The sequence below is a fragment of the Neofelis nebulosa genome, chromosome 2 (genome assembly GCF_028018385.1).
Source record: "Neofelis nebulosa isolate mNeoNeb1 chromosome 2, mNeoNeb1.pri, whole genome shotgun sequence".
Lineage (NCBI taxonomy): Eukaryota > Metazoa > Chordata > Mammalia > Carnivora > Felidae > Neofelis > Neofelis nebulosa.
In genome coordinates this window covers 115,379,588-115,396,645 of record NC_080783.1, presented here as the reverse complement: position 1 = coordinate 115,396,645, position 17,058 = coordinate 115,379,588, and the positions used below count along the sequence as shown (strand labels likewise).

The 17,058-nt window shown below is 40.5% G+C and overlaps 1 protein-coding gene across 1 annotated transcript; it reads right to left on the bottom strand.

Moving 5' to 3' along the window:
- Window positions 1-11,963: 11,963 nt before the first annotated feature.
- Window positions 11,964-16,757, bottom strand: TCHHL1 (trichohyalin like 1). Its single transcript, XM_058715717.1, has 3 exons — window positions 16,714-16,757; window positions 15,459-15,614; window positions 11,964-14,789 (listed from the first exon to the last, which is right to left on the bottom strand). Exons 2-3 carry the CDS (start codon window positions 15,594-15,596, stop codon window positions 12,267-12,269), a joined length of 2,661 nt encoding a protein of 886 aa, XP_058571700.1. The 5' UTR covers window positions 15,597-15,614; window positions 16,714-16,757; the 3' UTR covers window positions 11,964-12,266.
- Window positions 16,758-17,058: the final 301 nt, after the last annotated feature.

Sequence of the window (17,058 nt, the reverse complement as noted above, 5' to 3'; positions counted from 1 at the left end):
CAGGCCTTCCTAAAGAAGGAAGAAAGATCTCAGATACACAACCTAACCTTACACCTTAAGGAGCTGGAAAAAGAACAGCAAATAAAACCCAAAACCAGCAGAAGACAGAAAATAATAAAGATTAGAGCAGAAATTAATGCTATCGAAACCAAAAAAACCCCCAGTAGAACAGATCAATGAAACCAGAAGATGGTTCTTTGAAAGAATTAACAAAATTGATAAACCACGTGCCAGTTTGATCAAGAAGAAAAAGGAAAGGACCCAAATAAATAAAATCAAGAATGAAAGAGGAGAGATCACAACCAACACAAGAGAAATAAAAACAATAATAAGAGAATATTATGAGCAATTATATGCCAATAAAATGGGTAACCTGGAAGAAATGGACAAATTCCTAGAAACATACCCTACCAATACTGAAACAGGAAGATATAGAAAATTTGAACCAGTAAGGAAATCGAATTAGTAATAAAAAATCTGCCAAAAAACGAGTCCAGCGCCAGATGGCTTTCCAAGGGGAATTCTACCAAATATTTAAGGAAGAGTTAACACCTATTCTCTTGAAACTGTTTCAAAAATTAGGAATGGAAGGAAAACTTCCAAACTCTTTCTATGAAGCCAGCATTACCTTGATTCCAAAACCAGACAGAGACCCCATGAAAAAGGAGAACTATAGACCAATTTCCCTGATGAATGTGGATGCAAAAATCCTCAACAAGATATTAGCCAGCCAGATTCAACAATACATTAAAAAAATTATTCACCACGACCAAGTGGGATTTATACCTGGGATGCAGGACTGGTTCAATATCCACAAAACAATTAACGTGATTCATCACATCAATAAAAGAAAGGACAAGAAGCATATGATCCTTTCAATAGATGCAGAGAAAGTATTTGACAAAATACAGCATCCTTTTTTTGATAAAAACGCTCAAGAAAGTAGGGATAGAAGGATCATACCTCAAGATTATAAAAGCCATATATGAACGACCCAACGCTAATATCATCCTCAATGGAGAAAAAATGAGAGCTTTCCCCCTAAGGTGAGGAACAAGACAGGGATGTCCACTCTCACCACTGTTATTCAACATAGCATTGGAAGTCTTAGCCTCTGCAATCAGAAAACACAAAGAAATTAAAGGCATCCAAATCAGCCAGGAGGAGGTCAAACTTTCACTCTTCGCAGATGACACGATACTCTATATGGAAAACCCAAAAGATGCCACCAAAAACTGCTAGAACTGATTCATGAATTCAGCAAAGTTGCAGGATATAAAATCAACGCACAGAAATTGGTTGCATTCCTATACACCAACAATGAAGTGACAGAAAGAGAAATCAAGGAATTGATTCTATTTACAGTTGCACCAAAAACCATAAAATACCTAGGAATAAATCTAACCAAAGAGGTGAAAAATCTATACACTGAAAACTATAGAAAGCTTATGAAAGAAATTGAAGAAGACACAAAAAAAATGGAAAAAGATTCCATGCTCCTGGATAGGAAGAACAAATATTGTTAAAACGTTGATACTACCCAAAGCAATCTACATATTCAATGCAATCCCTATCAAAGTAACACCAGCATTCTTCACAGAGCTAGAACAAACAATCCTAATATTTGTATGGAACCAGAAAAGACCCAGAATAGCCAAAGCAGTCTTGAAAAAGAAAACCAAAGCAGGAGGCATCACAATCCCAGACTTCAAGCTATACTACAAAGCTGTAATCATCAAGGCAGTATGGTACTGGCACAAGAACAGACATTCAGATCAATGGAACAGAATAGAGAACCCAGAAATGTACCCACAAGTTTATGGCCAACTAATCTTTGACAAAGCAGGAAAGAATATCCAATGGAATAAAGACAGTCTCTTCAGCAAGTGGTGCTGAGAAAACTGGACAGTGACATGCAGAAGAATGAACCTGGACCACTTTCTTACACCATACACAAAAATAAACTCAAAATGGATGAAAGACCTCAATGTAAGACAGGAAGCCATCAAAATCCTCAGGAGAAAGCAGGCAAAAGCTCTTTGATCTTGGCCACAGCAACTTCTTACTCAATATGTCTCCGGAGGCAAGGGAAACAAAAGCAAAAATGAACTACTGGGACCTCATCAAAATAAAATGTTTCTGCACAGTGAAGGAAATAATCAGCAAAACTAAAATGCAACTGATAGAATAGGAGAAGATATTTGCAAATGACATATCAGATAAAGGGTTAGTATCCAAAATCTATAAAGAACTTATCAAACTCAACACCCAAAAGACAATCCAGTGAAGAAATGGGCAAAAGACATGAAGAGACACTTCTCCAAAGAAGACATCCAGATGGCCAATCAACACATGAAAAAATGCTCAACATCACTCATCATCAGGGAAATACAAATCAAAATCACAATGAGATACCACCTTACACCTGTCAGAATGGCTAACATTAATAACTCAGGCAACAAAACAGATGTTGGTGAGGATAAGGAGAAAGAGGATCTCTTTCGCATTGTTGGTGGCAATGCAAGCTGGTGCAGCCAGTCTGGAAAACAGTATGGAGGTTCCTCAAAAAACTAAAAATAGAACTGCCCTACGACCCAGCAATTGCACTACTAGGCATGTATCCATGGGATACAGGTGTGCTGTTTCAAAGGGACACATGCACCCCCATGTTTATAGCAGCACTATCAACAATAGCCAAAGTATGGAAAGAGCCCAAATGTCCATCGGTGGATGAATGGATAAAGAAGAGGTGGTATATATATACAATGGAGTATTACTCAGCAATCAAAAAGAATGAAATCCTGCCATTTGCAGCTACGTGGATGGAACCAGAGGGTATTATGCTAAGTGAAATTAGTCAGAGAAAGACAAAAATCATATGACTTCACTCATATGAGGACTTTAAGAGAAAAAACAGATGCACATAAGGGAAGGGAAGCAAAAATAATATAAAAACAGGGAGGGGGACAAAACAGAAGAGACTCATAAATATGGAGAACAAACTGAGGGTTGCTGGAGGGGGGATGGGCTAAATGGGTAAGGGACATTAAGGAATCTAATCCTGAAATCATCGTTTCACTATATGCTAACTAATTTGGATGTAAATTTTAAAAAATAAAAAATAAAGTTAAACAAATAAATTAGTACTCCCTGTTTTTTGTTTTCATAGCGCTTAGTGCAGTTTGTAATCATGCATTGTTTTTTTGTTAATTTTTTAAATGACTCTCTTCCTCCATCAGACTCTATATTCTATGAGGTCAAGAATTATGTCCGTTTTGTTCATCACTATATACCCTGTAAACATAGTTTAGTAGATGGTCAGTTGTTGAATTAAGCAAAGATGAGCAAAGTGCCTCCCATGGATTTAGTACTATTCTAGGTCCACTGGGAAATAGTAAGTACATATGTATTGAATACTTACTAATGCCAAGCAGTTTGCTGGGCACTTTTATGTATATTATCTTGATTTTTTTTTTGCGTTATAATCTAATACTACTTTCTTTTTCAATATATGAAATTTATTGTCAAATTGGTTTCCATACAACAGCCAGTGCTCATCCCAAAAGGTGCCCTCCTCAATACCCATCACCCACTCTCCCCTCCCTCCCACCCCCCATCAACCCTCAGTTTGTTCTCAGTTTTTAACAGTCTCTTATGCTTTGGCTCTCTCCCACTCTAACCTTTTTTTTTTTCTTTTCCTTCCCCTCCCCCATGGGTTTCTGTTAAGTTTCTCAGGATCCACATAAGAGTGAAAACATATGGTATCTGTCTTTCTCTGTATGGCTTATTTCACTTAGCATCACACTCTTCAGTTCCGTCCATGTTGCTACAAAGGGCCATATTTCGTTCTTTCTCATTGCCACATAGTACTCCATTGTGTATATAAACCACAATTTCTTTATCCATTCATCCGTTGATGGACATTTAGGCTCTTTCCATAATTTGGCTATTGTTGAGAGTGCTGCTATAAACATTGGGGTACAAGTGCCCCTATGCATCAGTACTCCTGTATCCCTTGGGTAAATTCCTAGCAGTGCTATTGCTGGGTCATGGGGTAGGTCTATTTTTAATTTTCTGAGGAACCTCCACACTGTTTTCCAGAGTGGCTGCACCAATTTGCATTCCCACCAACAGTGCAAGAGGGTTCCCATTTCTCCACATCCTCTCTAGTATCTATAGTCTCCTGATTTGTTCATTTTGGCCACTCTTACTGGCATGAGGTGATATCTGAGTGTGGTTTTGATTTGTATTTCCCTGATAAGGAGTGACGATGAGCATCTTTTCATGTGCCTGTTGGCCATCCGGATGTCTTCTTTAGAGAAGTGTCTATTCATGTTTTCTGCTCTTGATTATTTTTTAAAACAAACTTTCTTATTGAAGTATAATATGCAAATCATAAGTGCACACTTGATGAATTATCATGAGGCGGCCACTCTCATGTACCACCACCCAAATCAAGAAACAGAACATTAACTAGTGCCCCAGAAGTCCCTCTCTCGCCCTTACTCTATCATCCTCCTCCTCACCAGTGGTACCATTATCTCGATGTAAACTCAGTCACTTGGTATGAATTCTTTTGTGTCTGGCTTTATTTTCCTCAACATCGTACTTATCAAGTTCTTTTATGCTGTTTTTTTGTGTCGCTATAATTTTTTTTGAGATATAATTGACATATAATATTTTAGTTTCAAGTGTACAACATACTAATTCAATACCTGTATATGCTGTGAAAAGATTACCACAGTAAGTCTAGTTAATATGCATCATCACACATAGTTAACAATTCTTTTTCCCCGTGATGAGAACTTTTTTCTTTTTTTTAAATTTGTTTATAAATAAATAAATAAATAAATATTGAGAGAGAGAGAGAGAGAGAGAGTGAGAGCAGGGAAGGGGCAGAGAGAAAGGGAGAGAGAGAATCCCAAGCAGGCTCTGCATCATCCATGCAGAGCCGGACATAGGTCTCAAACTCATGAACTGCGAGATCTTGACCTGAGCCAAAGTCAAAAGTTGGATGCTCACCCAACTGAGTCATGCAGGCACCCCCGTGATGAGAACTTTTAAGATCTACTCTCTTAGCAACTTTCAAATATACAATACAGTGTTGGTAACCACAGTCACCATGCTGTACATTACTGATTGTAATTCTTTCAGTCTCCTTGCTGTATCCTTTAAATGTGGTCCTTTATATGAGTATGGAACAAATTATTGCCTCACTCTCAGTTGATGGACATTTAGGTTATCTTTTCTTTGGGGCTGTTACAAGCAGTACTGCTATGAATATTTTCGAACATGTTTTTTGGTGCATTTCTGTTTGGTTATATACCTGGGGTGGAATTACTTGGTGATAGGCTTGTATCTATTCAGCTTTCGTAGATATTGCCCTACAGTTATCTCAATGACTAGTGTATCAACTTATGCTCCTGCTACCAGGGTGAGAGTTCTAGTTGTTCTACCTCTTTGCATACACTTGATATTATCACTTTTTAATTTCAGACATTTGGTAGATATAAATTGTTCTCAGTGTGGCTTAACTGGCTCTTACCTGATATCCGATAAGGTTGAGTGCCTTTTCATTGGCTCTTTTTGATATACTGTTTTCTGAAGTGCCTGTTCATGTCTTTTACTTTTGTTTGTTTTTTTATTCGTTTAGAAAGTTGTCTTTTTCTCATTGACTTATAAGCATTCTTTGTATATTCTGTATTCTGGATATTAGCTCTGGATTTTTTTTAATTCTTTACAATAGCCCTGTGAATTATTAAAATGACAGGTACTGAGGTCAGAGGGGTTAAGTCACTTGCTGATAGACATGTTGGGTATTAGAATATAAGAATTATTTTTTCTCTCTAGTGACTTATAATCTATTTAGTTGGGGAAATAACACTCAGAGAAAAATTAGTGAGTAATATTAGTCAGTAAGTATTAAAGTATTAGTGTGGGTGGTATAGGCTATGAATGACATAGTAATTAAAGGATCAGTGTGAGCTTCCTGGTAGAGGTAGGATTTAGTCTAGTACATTAAGGACTGGTATAATTGAGGAAGTAGAGGAAATGAAAACACATCTCAGGGAAGGTGAACCACAGAAGCAGAGGCAGGCATGGAAATGGATGAAATAATGTGACTAACACCTTGCTTTTGGATAGTTCCTTGCAGGACTTTACAGTTGTCTTATGCAGGACTACATCCTTCATGAGGGCAGGGATCATGCCTGTTCCATTGACCAGGGCATGTTCAGTGCTCACCATAGTGCCCAGCACATAGTACGTGTTCAATAAATACGTATAAATGAAATGAAAGAATGCATTCAATCCCAACAATGTTCCTTTGAATTTAGTAAAATAGGATTTAAGTGATCAAGGTGAAGATTTAAATTAGATGACCAATCTGATGTCCTCAGCAGGATTTCTAAAGAAACTAGTGATAAATTATAATTGGAGGGAAAGATTATAGAGTCTGATCAGTTTAGACTTGATGTGCCACAGAGCAAAGTGTGAGGCATCACTGACAGGTCTTGAACAGAGAGAGAGGAGATGAAAACAATGTTTTGCAAAATTCATGAGTGATTAAATGAGGGATGGACTGGGAGCAGGGGGCCCAGCAAAGAGGCTGTTGCAGTGATTATCTGGATTTATTTACTTATTCAACAAACACTTATTTCTTAAGTTTATTTATTTATTTTGAGAGACAGAGCAAGCGAACACATGAACTGGGGGTGGCAGAAGCAGAGAGAGAGGAGAGAGAGAATCCCAAGCAGTCTCTGTGCTGTTGTTAGCAGGAGCCTGATGATGCGGGGCTTGATCTCATGAGCTGTGAGATCATGACCTGGGCCAAAATCAAGAGTTGGGCACTTAACGTGATTTAGCCACCCAGCGCCCCTTAACAGTTGTTGAAGTCATACTACATATTTGGTGCTAAACTCCATGCTAATGAAGGATAGCAAGATGTGTAAATCGTGAACCTTGCCATCAAGGAGCTTATAGTCTGAGAGGAGAGCTAAGAGAAGTTCACCCATGATTGTGAGTCATGGAAGGAAATCTGAAAAAGAGGCACAAGTAAAGACTATGGAGTCGTAAGAAGACAGCGTCCGTTTGGCTGGGCATCAGGAAAGGTTCAAGTAGTCTTCTCTAGCAGCACTTCTACCTGCCTCTGCCTTCCTGCGCCCTTGTCCCTCTCTATCATGCTACCTTGCTTTATTTTCTGGGATTATCTTGTTTATTTATGGTTGTCCTTATCTGCTGTTTGTCTCTCCCCTCCATCTGTAGAATGTAAGCTCCAAGGTAGAGAGTACCTACTTGTCTTGTCATTTATGTATTTCAAATTCTTCACCCAGTATTTGGTACTAACATAAATCTTTTTTTTTTTTTTTTTTTTTTTTGGTTAACGTCTATTTATTTTTGAGACAGAGAGAGACAGAGCATGAACGGGGGAGGGTCAGAGAGAGGGAGACACAGAATCTGAAACAGGCTCCAGGCTCTGAGCTGTCAGCACAGAGCCCGACGCGGGGCTCGAACTCACGGACCTGGAGATCATGACCTAAGCCGAAGTTGGCGGTTTAACCGACTGAGCCACCCAGGCGCCCCTAACATAAATCTTTTAAAAACAATTTTGGAATGAATGAATGAAGTGACATTGAAGTTGGATCCCATGGGATGGGCAGGATTTGGACATTCAGTAAAAGGGGAGGGAGAGACATTATTTTAGGTGGAGGGTATTTGAAGTCCCAAAGGGAGCAGAGAATGGAAGATGGATCTGGAAAATTGGTTTAAGGACGACTATGGAAATATTGTAGTGGATTAGATATGGAGAATAAGAGAAATAAGGTAAATGATGATTCCAAAGTTTGTGCCTTTGAAGCCTGATAGAATGGGGATGGAGAGGACAGAATGAGGGAAATTGAGAAGACAAGCCAGTTTAATGGGGAGTGGTTGGCAGTCTCAGGGGTCATATCTTGTGAGCAATTGCATAAACTGGATTGAATTACACAGTCAAATCTGAACAAGGTGAGTTGAAACACCACTGTGGAAGAGACACTAGTAACTGGGCCAGGGAGAGGTTCTCAGAGAGAGAAAGTCCAGAAAAAAAAACCCTTGGAAATAACCCATAGTCTTGTGATTTGGTTGAGAAGAACCCACAGGAGGTGGGGAAGGACTGGGGAAGTGAGAGGCAGTTATCAGCCACAAGAGGTCTGAAAACGTGGAGGTTAGAGGTCGCTAGGCTTGTCAGATGGAGGGCAATGCCCTCTTCAGAGGAAGAATTTTTATTGGATGATGGAAAAAAGCATTGCTTTGTATTAAAGATAGAACAGAGGGCAGAGAGAGGGAGAGAAAAATTGAATGGTTGCTAGAATGTGAAGAGAATGTTTAAAAAACTATTATTTATTTTTCAATTTTTTTATTATAAAATAAATCAGATATATTCAACATAGAAAATATAGAAATTTAGAAAGAAGGGGAAAAAGTCACTTGTAAATCTATCACCGAGATGAACATTGTAGATACTTAGGTATATTTTCTCTTCATCATATATATTGTCGATATCCTGCTGTAAGCACAGATGGTATCATGCTTTTCCACATAATGGATTTTCCATATGATGCAGATGCTTCATAAATACACATTTTAGAGAGTATATATAAACATCAGGGGTGCCTGGGTGGCTCAGTCAGTTAAGCATCTGCCTTCAGCTCAGGTCATGATCTTGCGTTCTGTGAGTTCGAGCCCCACGTTGGGTTCTGTGCTGACAGCTCAGAGACTGGAGCCTGCTTCAGATTCTGTGTCTCCCTCTCTCTCTGCCCCTCGCCCACTCACACTCTGTCTCTCAAAAATGAATAAATGTTATAAAAGGGATTTTTTTAACACCAAAGGGATATTTTTTTTAACATCAAAGGGATATTTGATGCTATTTATAAGGTATTAAAAATTTGGTTTTATGTACTTTTTATTACAAAAATAACGATGTTGTGAACATCTTGAAGAACATTTTTTTCTGTTTTACATTATTTCTTGAGACTAGATTTAAAGGTTATAATTAGTTATTAAAATAGCATTTATTTTTGGGATTGCAAATGTATTGCGTTTTCATTACAGAAAATTTGGAAAATGAAGAAAATCTTAAATCAGGAAATAAATGTCATTACAGTTGCCCTACTTAGAGATAACTACTATTAAGATTTTGGTCTCATAGTCTGCCTATTTATTTATTTGTTAATCTTTAAGAGAATCATACTCCACATACAATTTTATAATCCTTCAAAGCTTAGTATTTTATGAATCATTTCTCAATTAAAGAAAATCTTACCTCATAATTTCTTTTTTTTTTTCGTTTTTTTTAAATTTTATTTATTTTTAGGACAGAGAGAGACAGACAGAGCATGAACGGGGGAGGGGCAGAGAGAGGGAGACACAGAATCGGAAACAGGCTCCAGGCTCGGAGCCATCAGCCCAGAGCCCGACGCGGGGCTCAAACTCACGGACCGCGAGATCGTGACCTGGCTGAAGTCGGACGCTTAACCGACTGCGCCACCCAGGCGCCCCTCTTACCTCATAATTTCTAATGCTGCCACTGGGCAGCATGTGCTTTGTTTTCTTGTTGCTCCCATAACCAATGTTGGGCATCAAGATCTGGCCCTTGAATCTTCTGCACACCCTATTGTCAATGCCTCTAGGTTTCCGCCAGTTGCGCTTTTTGGCATTCCACAGTATCCAGTAATCATAATTTAGTTAACCATTCCTATAATGATGGACATTTATGTTATTTCTGTTTTTTCTGTCTGTAACACACTATGACTAATATCTTTGTAGATGAATTTTTATACACATCCCTGATTATTTCCTTATAATGCCATCTGAGAAATATTTAATAATATTTTTGTGCATATTATTTTTAATTTTTTTAACATTTATTCATTTTTTGAGAGTGAGAGAGACAGAGCATAAGCAGAGGAGGGGCAGAGAGAGAGACACACACACACAGAATCAGAAGCAGGCTCCAGGCTCTAAGCTGTCAGCACAGAACCCAACATGGGGCTCGAACTCACAGACTGCAAGATCATGACCTGAGCTGAATTCAGATGCTGAACCAACTGAGCCACCCAGGAGCCCCTATTTGTGTATATTATTGAATTGCCATCTGGAAAGTTTTACTCATTTATACATCTATCATTTGTATTTCAAAGTTCCTGTTTCTCTAATCACTGTGTGGTTATTAAAAAGAAACAAATAACGTTTAATAACTTGACAAGTGAAAAAACTACTTAAAAATTTTTTTCTAATATTTATTTATTTTTGAGAGAGAGAGAGAGAGAGTGATCAGGGAAGGGGCAGAGAGGGAGGGAGACATAGAATCTGAAGCAGGCTCCAGGCTCTGAGCTGTCAGCACAGAGCCTGATGTGGGGCTCGAATTCACAAACCATGAGATCATGACCTTAGCTGAAGTCAGACGCTTAACTGACTGAACCACCCAGGTGCCTCTTGAAAAAACTATTTTTAATTTGCATTTCCTTAAAGTCTAGTGAGGATTTCATGCATTCATTGGCCATATGTATAGCTTCCTTTGCAAATCTATTATTTATGCCCTTTGCCATTTTTGTGGTTCCTGATACATATTGCCCGTTGCTTGTGAAAAAGGCTGGTTAGTTTAAGCTCTAGTATATATTTTTCTTTTTTGTGAGTTGGCTTATGTCTCTTGGTCATTAGAGTGCATATATATTTTTTTAGATAAGGATATTTATGGGGTGCCTGGGTGGCTCAGTCAGTTGAGCGTCCGACTTCGGCTCCGGTCATGATCTCATGGTCTGTGAGTTCGAGCCCCGTGTCGTGCTGACAGCTCAGAGCCTGGAGCCTGCTTCAGATTCTGTGTCTCCCTCTCTCTCTGCCCCTCCCCTGCTCATGCTCTGTCTCTCTCTCTGTCAAAAGTAAATAAACATTAAAAAAATTTTAGATAGGGATATTCATTCATGTTCAAAGGTAGAGTGAAGAGAGCTGAAGATGTTGGAGGCGGAAGAAATATAGGAGACTTTTAAATTCTGGAAGAGGTGTGAGATGAAGTGGAAGAAACTCAGAAGCAGGATGCAATGGGAGATGGGGCATTTTGGATTCAGGAAACATAATATAATATCTATTTTATTCCTTTCCTGGGCCTCATCCTCTGAGGCATCATCCTTTAATTACAGTCTTTTCTAATGTTTTTTTTTTAATTTATTCTTGAGAGAGAGAGAGAGAGAGAGAGAGAGAGAGGGGCAGAGTGAGAGGAGGACACAGAATTAATCTGCATGAGCCGAAGTGAGACACCCAACCGACTGAGCCACTCAGGCGCCCCAATTACAGTCTTTTAAAATAATCTAAGATTGTTTTTGTTTCTGACCAGTGTCTTCAGGGCTAGATGGTGAATAAAGGGGGAAAAAAAGAATGAACAAAAGAGATTGATTACAAGGTCATTTATTTGCTAATTTTGATACAATGCTGTCAGCAAACCATATGGGTAAACATTTTATAGACTTAGTGGATCATAGGTTCTAAGAGCTTCTTATAGAATCAAGCATATGTTAGATTTGTATACTCTCTCTCCTTGATAATTATTCTGATTGCTTATTTGAGCCAGACACTCTGAAAACTCTGTGTAAGGAGTGGGATTTAATAGAAGTTTGCTGAATCAATGAATGAATGAATCTATGGCATACATTTAGTTGCACTCAGACATTAGCAAAGAGTCACGAATCTACTCTGGGTGCTAGAAAAATTATTTTAAGTTATGGCAATATCTGAGATTATCTTGAAGGATACAGTTTTAGGATAAACTTGAAATCTGTTAGGAAATATGAAGCAGAATAATCTGCATCTATGAATTAGTGATATTTTATGATTATAAGGTGGTATTGAGGAGTCTCGTACTCACTGTTGTCACATTATAAAAAGCCAATGAATCAACTGAGGAAATCATCATCTGTTAAAAATATGAAAGGAATTTTTCTATTTTTAGTGACAGGTAAATTGCGATAAATTTTGTCATGAGAAAATCCATTTTGTTACTTGGAAGTAGCATCATATGGTAGCATGTTTGGTGTGATATTTCTTTGGTGGCAGCTCCCACTGCTGAATACTTTCTTATTTGCATTTGTGGAAACCCAGGAAGGGAATTTAAAAGATTATTATTAATCTGCATCTGCATGTGTGTATGTGAACACTAGGGTGGTTGGGAGGGAAGAAGCCTGGGACATGTTAAGATGCATGAAGTTCCTTGGAACTTCACCTGCAATCGTGATAACGATTCATTGCTTTTCAGTGCTTGCCTCCCTTTGCAGTAGTGGGTTCTCTCCCTGAAGGTGGTCCTGCTTATCTTCTGAGGCCTGGGGGGCTAATGTTTGCTGTGCATGGGTAGGATCTGTACCAGGCAGATGTTCCCTGGTGGAATGTAATGCTTGGCTGTCATCGAAGGAGATAGGATGATCTGGGTTTGATGCTCTGGCTGATCGAGCTTGATTTTGCTGCTCTGCTTGGGTCATGTCCATTTGCTGCAGTATCTTTTCTTGCAGGTACTGGTACAGAGGACTAGCATAGACTGCACCCCTCTCCACAAAACGGGGCTCTTTGTCCATCTGTGTCTTCTCTTCAAGGCCTGACTGGGGGACTGAAGCATCATATCCTTTCTTGGCTGGATTTTGTTGGTCATTGGCTTCTCCTGCCAACTCTTGGGGGATTTCATCCTCCTTCAATGTTGTAGGTTCCGCTCTTTCAAGTTGTGTCTTGGGAGAGGCTGAATTGTCCGCATCCAGACTTTTTACTCGAGCCTCCTGGGTCTCTGGTGCTCCACCTTCTTTTCCTTTTGTACTTGGGCCCTGGGCCTTTAGCGTTTTACTGCTGTCTTCCTTTGTAGGGAGCTGCCTTATGGAAAGCTGGTCAGTGAAGCCTACATCCAGGGTACCTGGGATTTCTGTCTCCAGTGACTTTCTGTTTTCACCACTTGCTGTGGACTCCTGTGCCTCTGGATGTCCATCGGGGTGCACAGCTGGACCTGGGCCCTTGGTCCCTGAGCCCTGACTCCTGTGATCTTCTCTGGCAGCCCATTCTGGTTCCTCGGGGAGCTGCTTATCCCCTCCCACTGCTGGCACCATGATCTCCTGAGTTCTTTCCTCACCCAGTGCTACTTGTTTCTCAGGGTCTGGGTTATTATTGTGACTTCTTTCCACAGGCTCTCTGAGAGGGTCTATTTGACTCTGGGCATCCTCTTTCACAGGCAAGTCAGTAGTCTCTGAGCTGCTGTCACCATCCTCTGGAGCCAGGCTATTGGGAGTTTCGGGAGAACTGTCATTATTCTGTGTGAGTGTGGGCTCAGGATCCTTTCCCTGGTAACCATCGTCCTCCTTGACTGGCTTGTCATGAGTCTTGGTGACCCTCTTATTTTCTTCTCCAGACTGGTTCTTGAGTGGTTCCAATTCTTGTGTTCTTTCTCTTGCTCCTGGTGTCCCTTCTGCTACAGTGGCATTTTTGATGCCCTTAAGTGCTTCTGCTATGCCTTTCTCAGCATGTCTTGCCTCTTCTGGAGTGACTCTTCCTTCAATTTCAGGATGGTTTTGGTTTCCTCTTTGTGAGCTTAACCCTTTGATCTTAGAAACTTCTAACCTTCCTTTTGATGACACCTGGAGTTCCTGATACTTTCCATCCTGTGGTTGGTCTTCCAGAGTTGGTAGCTGAATTTTTCTCTCATTTTCTTTTTCCCCTGCTGTTCCATGGACTTTGGAGCCTCTCCTCTTTTTCCTTACAGCTCTAACATCAGGTGTTTCTGAAACATTTATGCTATCACCTTGGTCAAGCAGGTTCATTGGTTCATGTTCTTTTTCTTGCGCTGGTGGCTCTTGGGTCTCAGATGTTCTGCCATCATCCCTGGGTTCAACTGTATTCTTTATCTCAGGTGGTGTCCTACCAGCATCCTCTCCTGGTTCTTGGTTCTCAGATGTTCTATCATCATCCTCAGGCTCAACTGGTTTCTCTGTCTGCAAGGATTTCTGGTCAGTTTCTTGTTCTGGCAGGTCAGTGTGCTCTGAACTGGGAACATCTTTTCCTGGCAGTGATAGTTCTTGTGTTTTAGAATGTTCCTTAATACCCTTTTCTGCTGCAACTTCCTGATCTTTGGCAGGCCTCTGTGTTTTTTCTGGTAGATCACTTTGGGTTCTCAGGTTCCCTTCCTGTTCTCCAGATTGATCTCTTGTCTTAGTGCTACTTTGCTCCCTGACTGGTTTATCTCCCTCCCTGGGACTGTCCTTATCCTGTCCCTTCCCCTTTGTGGGACCGCCGATCTGTTCTGATTCTGCTCTTGACTTGTTGCTCTCAAGTTGAGCCCCACTGTCTCCTGTAGCTGGTGTACCTTGGGCTGTTTTCTGGCTCTGTTGATCTTTCTCCAGGTGTTGGTTCTTAGAGTCATTGTGCTCAGATGCTTCTACTAGCTTGTAAGTCTTGGTGTTTCCTTGTGGGTCAACTCCATTGTGTCCCCTTTCCTTAGGGCTGAGCTGAGCTGATAATGCCATTCCTGAAGGAAGTGCCACCCTGTCTTGAGTTGCTGCAGTTTGCTCTGTCCACTGGTCAGTGCCACTGGTCACCTGAAGATCCATACCGCTTGGCTTCTTCTCTGGTTCAGACACTTGTCTGAGTTCTGATTTTAGTAACGATTGTATATCAAGGTAACAGAGGTTCAACAAGTTGAAGATTGCAAGAACAAATTCATCAAAACTGATGGTGCCATTGCTGTGGATATCCAGAAGGTTCAAGTTTCTCTCCACAGCAAGAATGGCATGTGGCTGCATGAAAACACAATGAGGAATCAGCCTATTTATATGTGGTCAAGTGCCCTGAGCATCTACATAGCTCCCAAGAATCCACCCTCCCCTTTTTTAAACTTCTTCCTTAAGAACTAGTGAAATTTCCCAAAACAGTAAGAACTTGTTGATTCTGGATCCCATTTTTCATTAGAGAGCTATGCTAAGAAAGAGCTTTTTTTAAAAAAATGTTTATTCATTTTGGTGGGAGGAGGGGCACGGAGAGGGGAACAGAGGATCTGAAGTGGGATCTGAGCTGGCAGCAGAGAGCCCGATGCAGAGCCAAACTCATGCAACTGTGAGATTATGAACTGAGCTGAGGTCAGGAGCTTAACTGCCTGAGCCACTCAGGCACCCTAAGAAGGAGCTTTTACATCACTGTGAGTTGCATGTATAATGGTTCGTGACACCTCTCAGAACCTACTCTCCTGAAGCATAGTCCCAGAGGAAAGCCTCATTTTTCTCTGTAAGATTGATTAAGCAATTACACAGAATAGGGAGTTAAGACTGGAAAAAGTTATTCAAAATCAGTGAGTACCGAGAGCTGGTAGCCAAATGTAAAACAAGCAGGGATTACTTAAGCCCATCTTGCATAGATTATGGAGAAAGAGTAAGTGGGGGAGAATTTCCACAGCTCTGTGAACACCTCACCTGAAGAACGTCCCCAAACTCGCCCTGGATGAGCCGTTTCAGCTCTGCGCAGGTCAGTGTTGCCTCATCACCAGCCTCCCGGGCATACTTGTGGAATGTCTCAATTACACAGAGGACATCTCTCAGGAGCCGAGACATCTTTCCCAACTCAGGAGACTGTGAGAAAGAACAAACAAAGCTCATTTCCTAGGATGGGCCTTTCAGGAACAAGATGCCGAGGTTGTTCTCTTTCCTGTCTCTCCCTCTGCTCCACTGGTATCATCTGCTCTATTCTGTATCTCAAGATACAGTATCTAAACTTCAGTGATTTAGTTTTGTACAGGATAATGTAGTGAGATCAGATCTGGCACAAGTAGGTATTAGAAGTGACACTTCACCCCACGTTGTGGAGGACAGCGACACTCAGGTGTTCAGAGAAAGTTTTATTGCAAAAGGAAGTGGAAAAAGAACGCAAACGTAAGTACTGAAATGCACAAATGAAGCCAACAGAGTGGGACCAATCCTTCCAGCCTTATCTGAGAGTGTCCACCTGTTTTTTTCCTACCTTGTTTCAGTCTAACTCCTCTGCTTAGGAAAGCATAACTTTATTTGCTTTTATTTTTATTGTTGAGAGACAGAGCATGAACACGGGACCGACTGAGAGGGAGACAGAGGGAGACACAGAATCTGAAACAAGTTTCAGGCTCTGAGTTGTCAGCACAGAGCCCGACACAGGGCTCAAACTCACAAACTGTGAGATCATGACCTGAGCCGAAGTTGGACGCTTAACCGACTGAGCCACCCAGGTACCTTGGGAAAGCATAACTTTTAAAGTTAGAAAAGCTTATAGATGAAAGAGAAGTAATGCCAAGAAAATCAACCCCTGTATCTGCAGGCTGAAGGAACATATTTTTACCTAGAAGACACGGCTCAGTGAACTCACTGGTAAAACAAATAGAATCCTGCCTGACCCCTTGGTCTTTACCCACCATTTAAATGACTTTGTATTTTCACTTTAGTATAGCTCTGAGTCCCATGTCTTGTTAAAAAATGTTCATGCCTATGTCATACAGTTTATATTTTTTAAAAAAGACAATGATCAGAGAAGTTTCATAAGCAAAGATTCATGTGGGAGGCTGGAGATCCCAGTTTAGTGGGATTAATAGTGGTCAAATTAGACTTGGGGTATATCTTCTCTGGAATCCTTACACAATCTCCCAGATAAGCAGAGCAGCAGCTGAGATCCAAGCTCAAGCATATGGTCTATGAGACTTACCTTGTTCACGAATGAGAGCAAGTAGAATAAAATGAACAGCAGGCTGTGAGCTGACAGCAGGCACTGAAACCTTTTATTGAGTCCCTAATTGCACAGTTAGGAAGGAGACACCCTCTGGGTCTGATGCCCTGATTCATCACCATCAAACCCAGTCTCCCTTCCTTGCCTACTCTCAGCTTCTCTTATTTTTATTTCCTTCTTTAAGAAGCTTCAGTTAAGTCTTAGCTTCAGACTCATCCGAAGGAAGGAGAGAGGATATCTTGTTTCATTTACTCACTTTTGCAGGTTATAGTTTTGAGGAATCTTGAGGGTGGTGCTGGCTTTTTTTCTTTTTTAACCTAAGGA

Bases quoted from the DNA above. Each gene is read 5' to 3' on its own strand.
- TCHHL1 (XM_058715717.1), bottom strand. From the start codon at position 15,596: ATGTCTCGGCTCCTGAGAGATGTCCTCTGTGTAATTGAGACATTCCAC. The intron at 14,790-15,458 runs GTGAGGTGTTCA...GTTTTCATGCAG, and splicing joins AGTTTGGGGACGTTCTTCAG to CCACATGCCATTCTTGCTGT.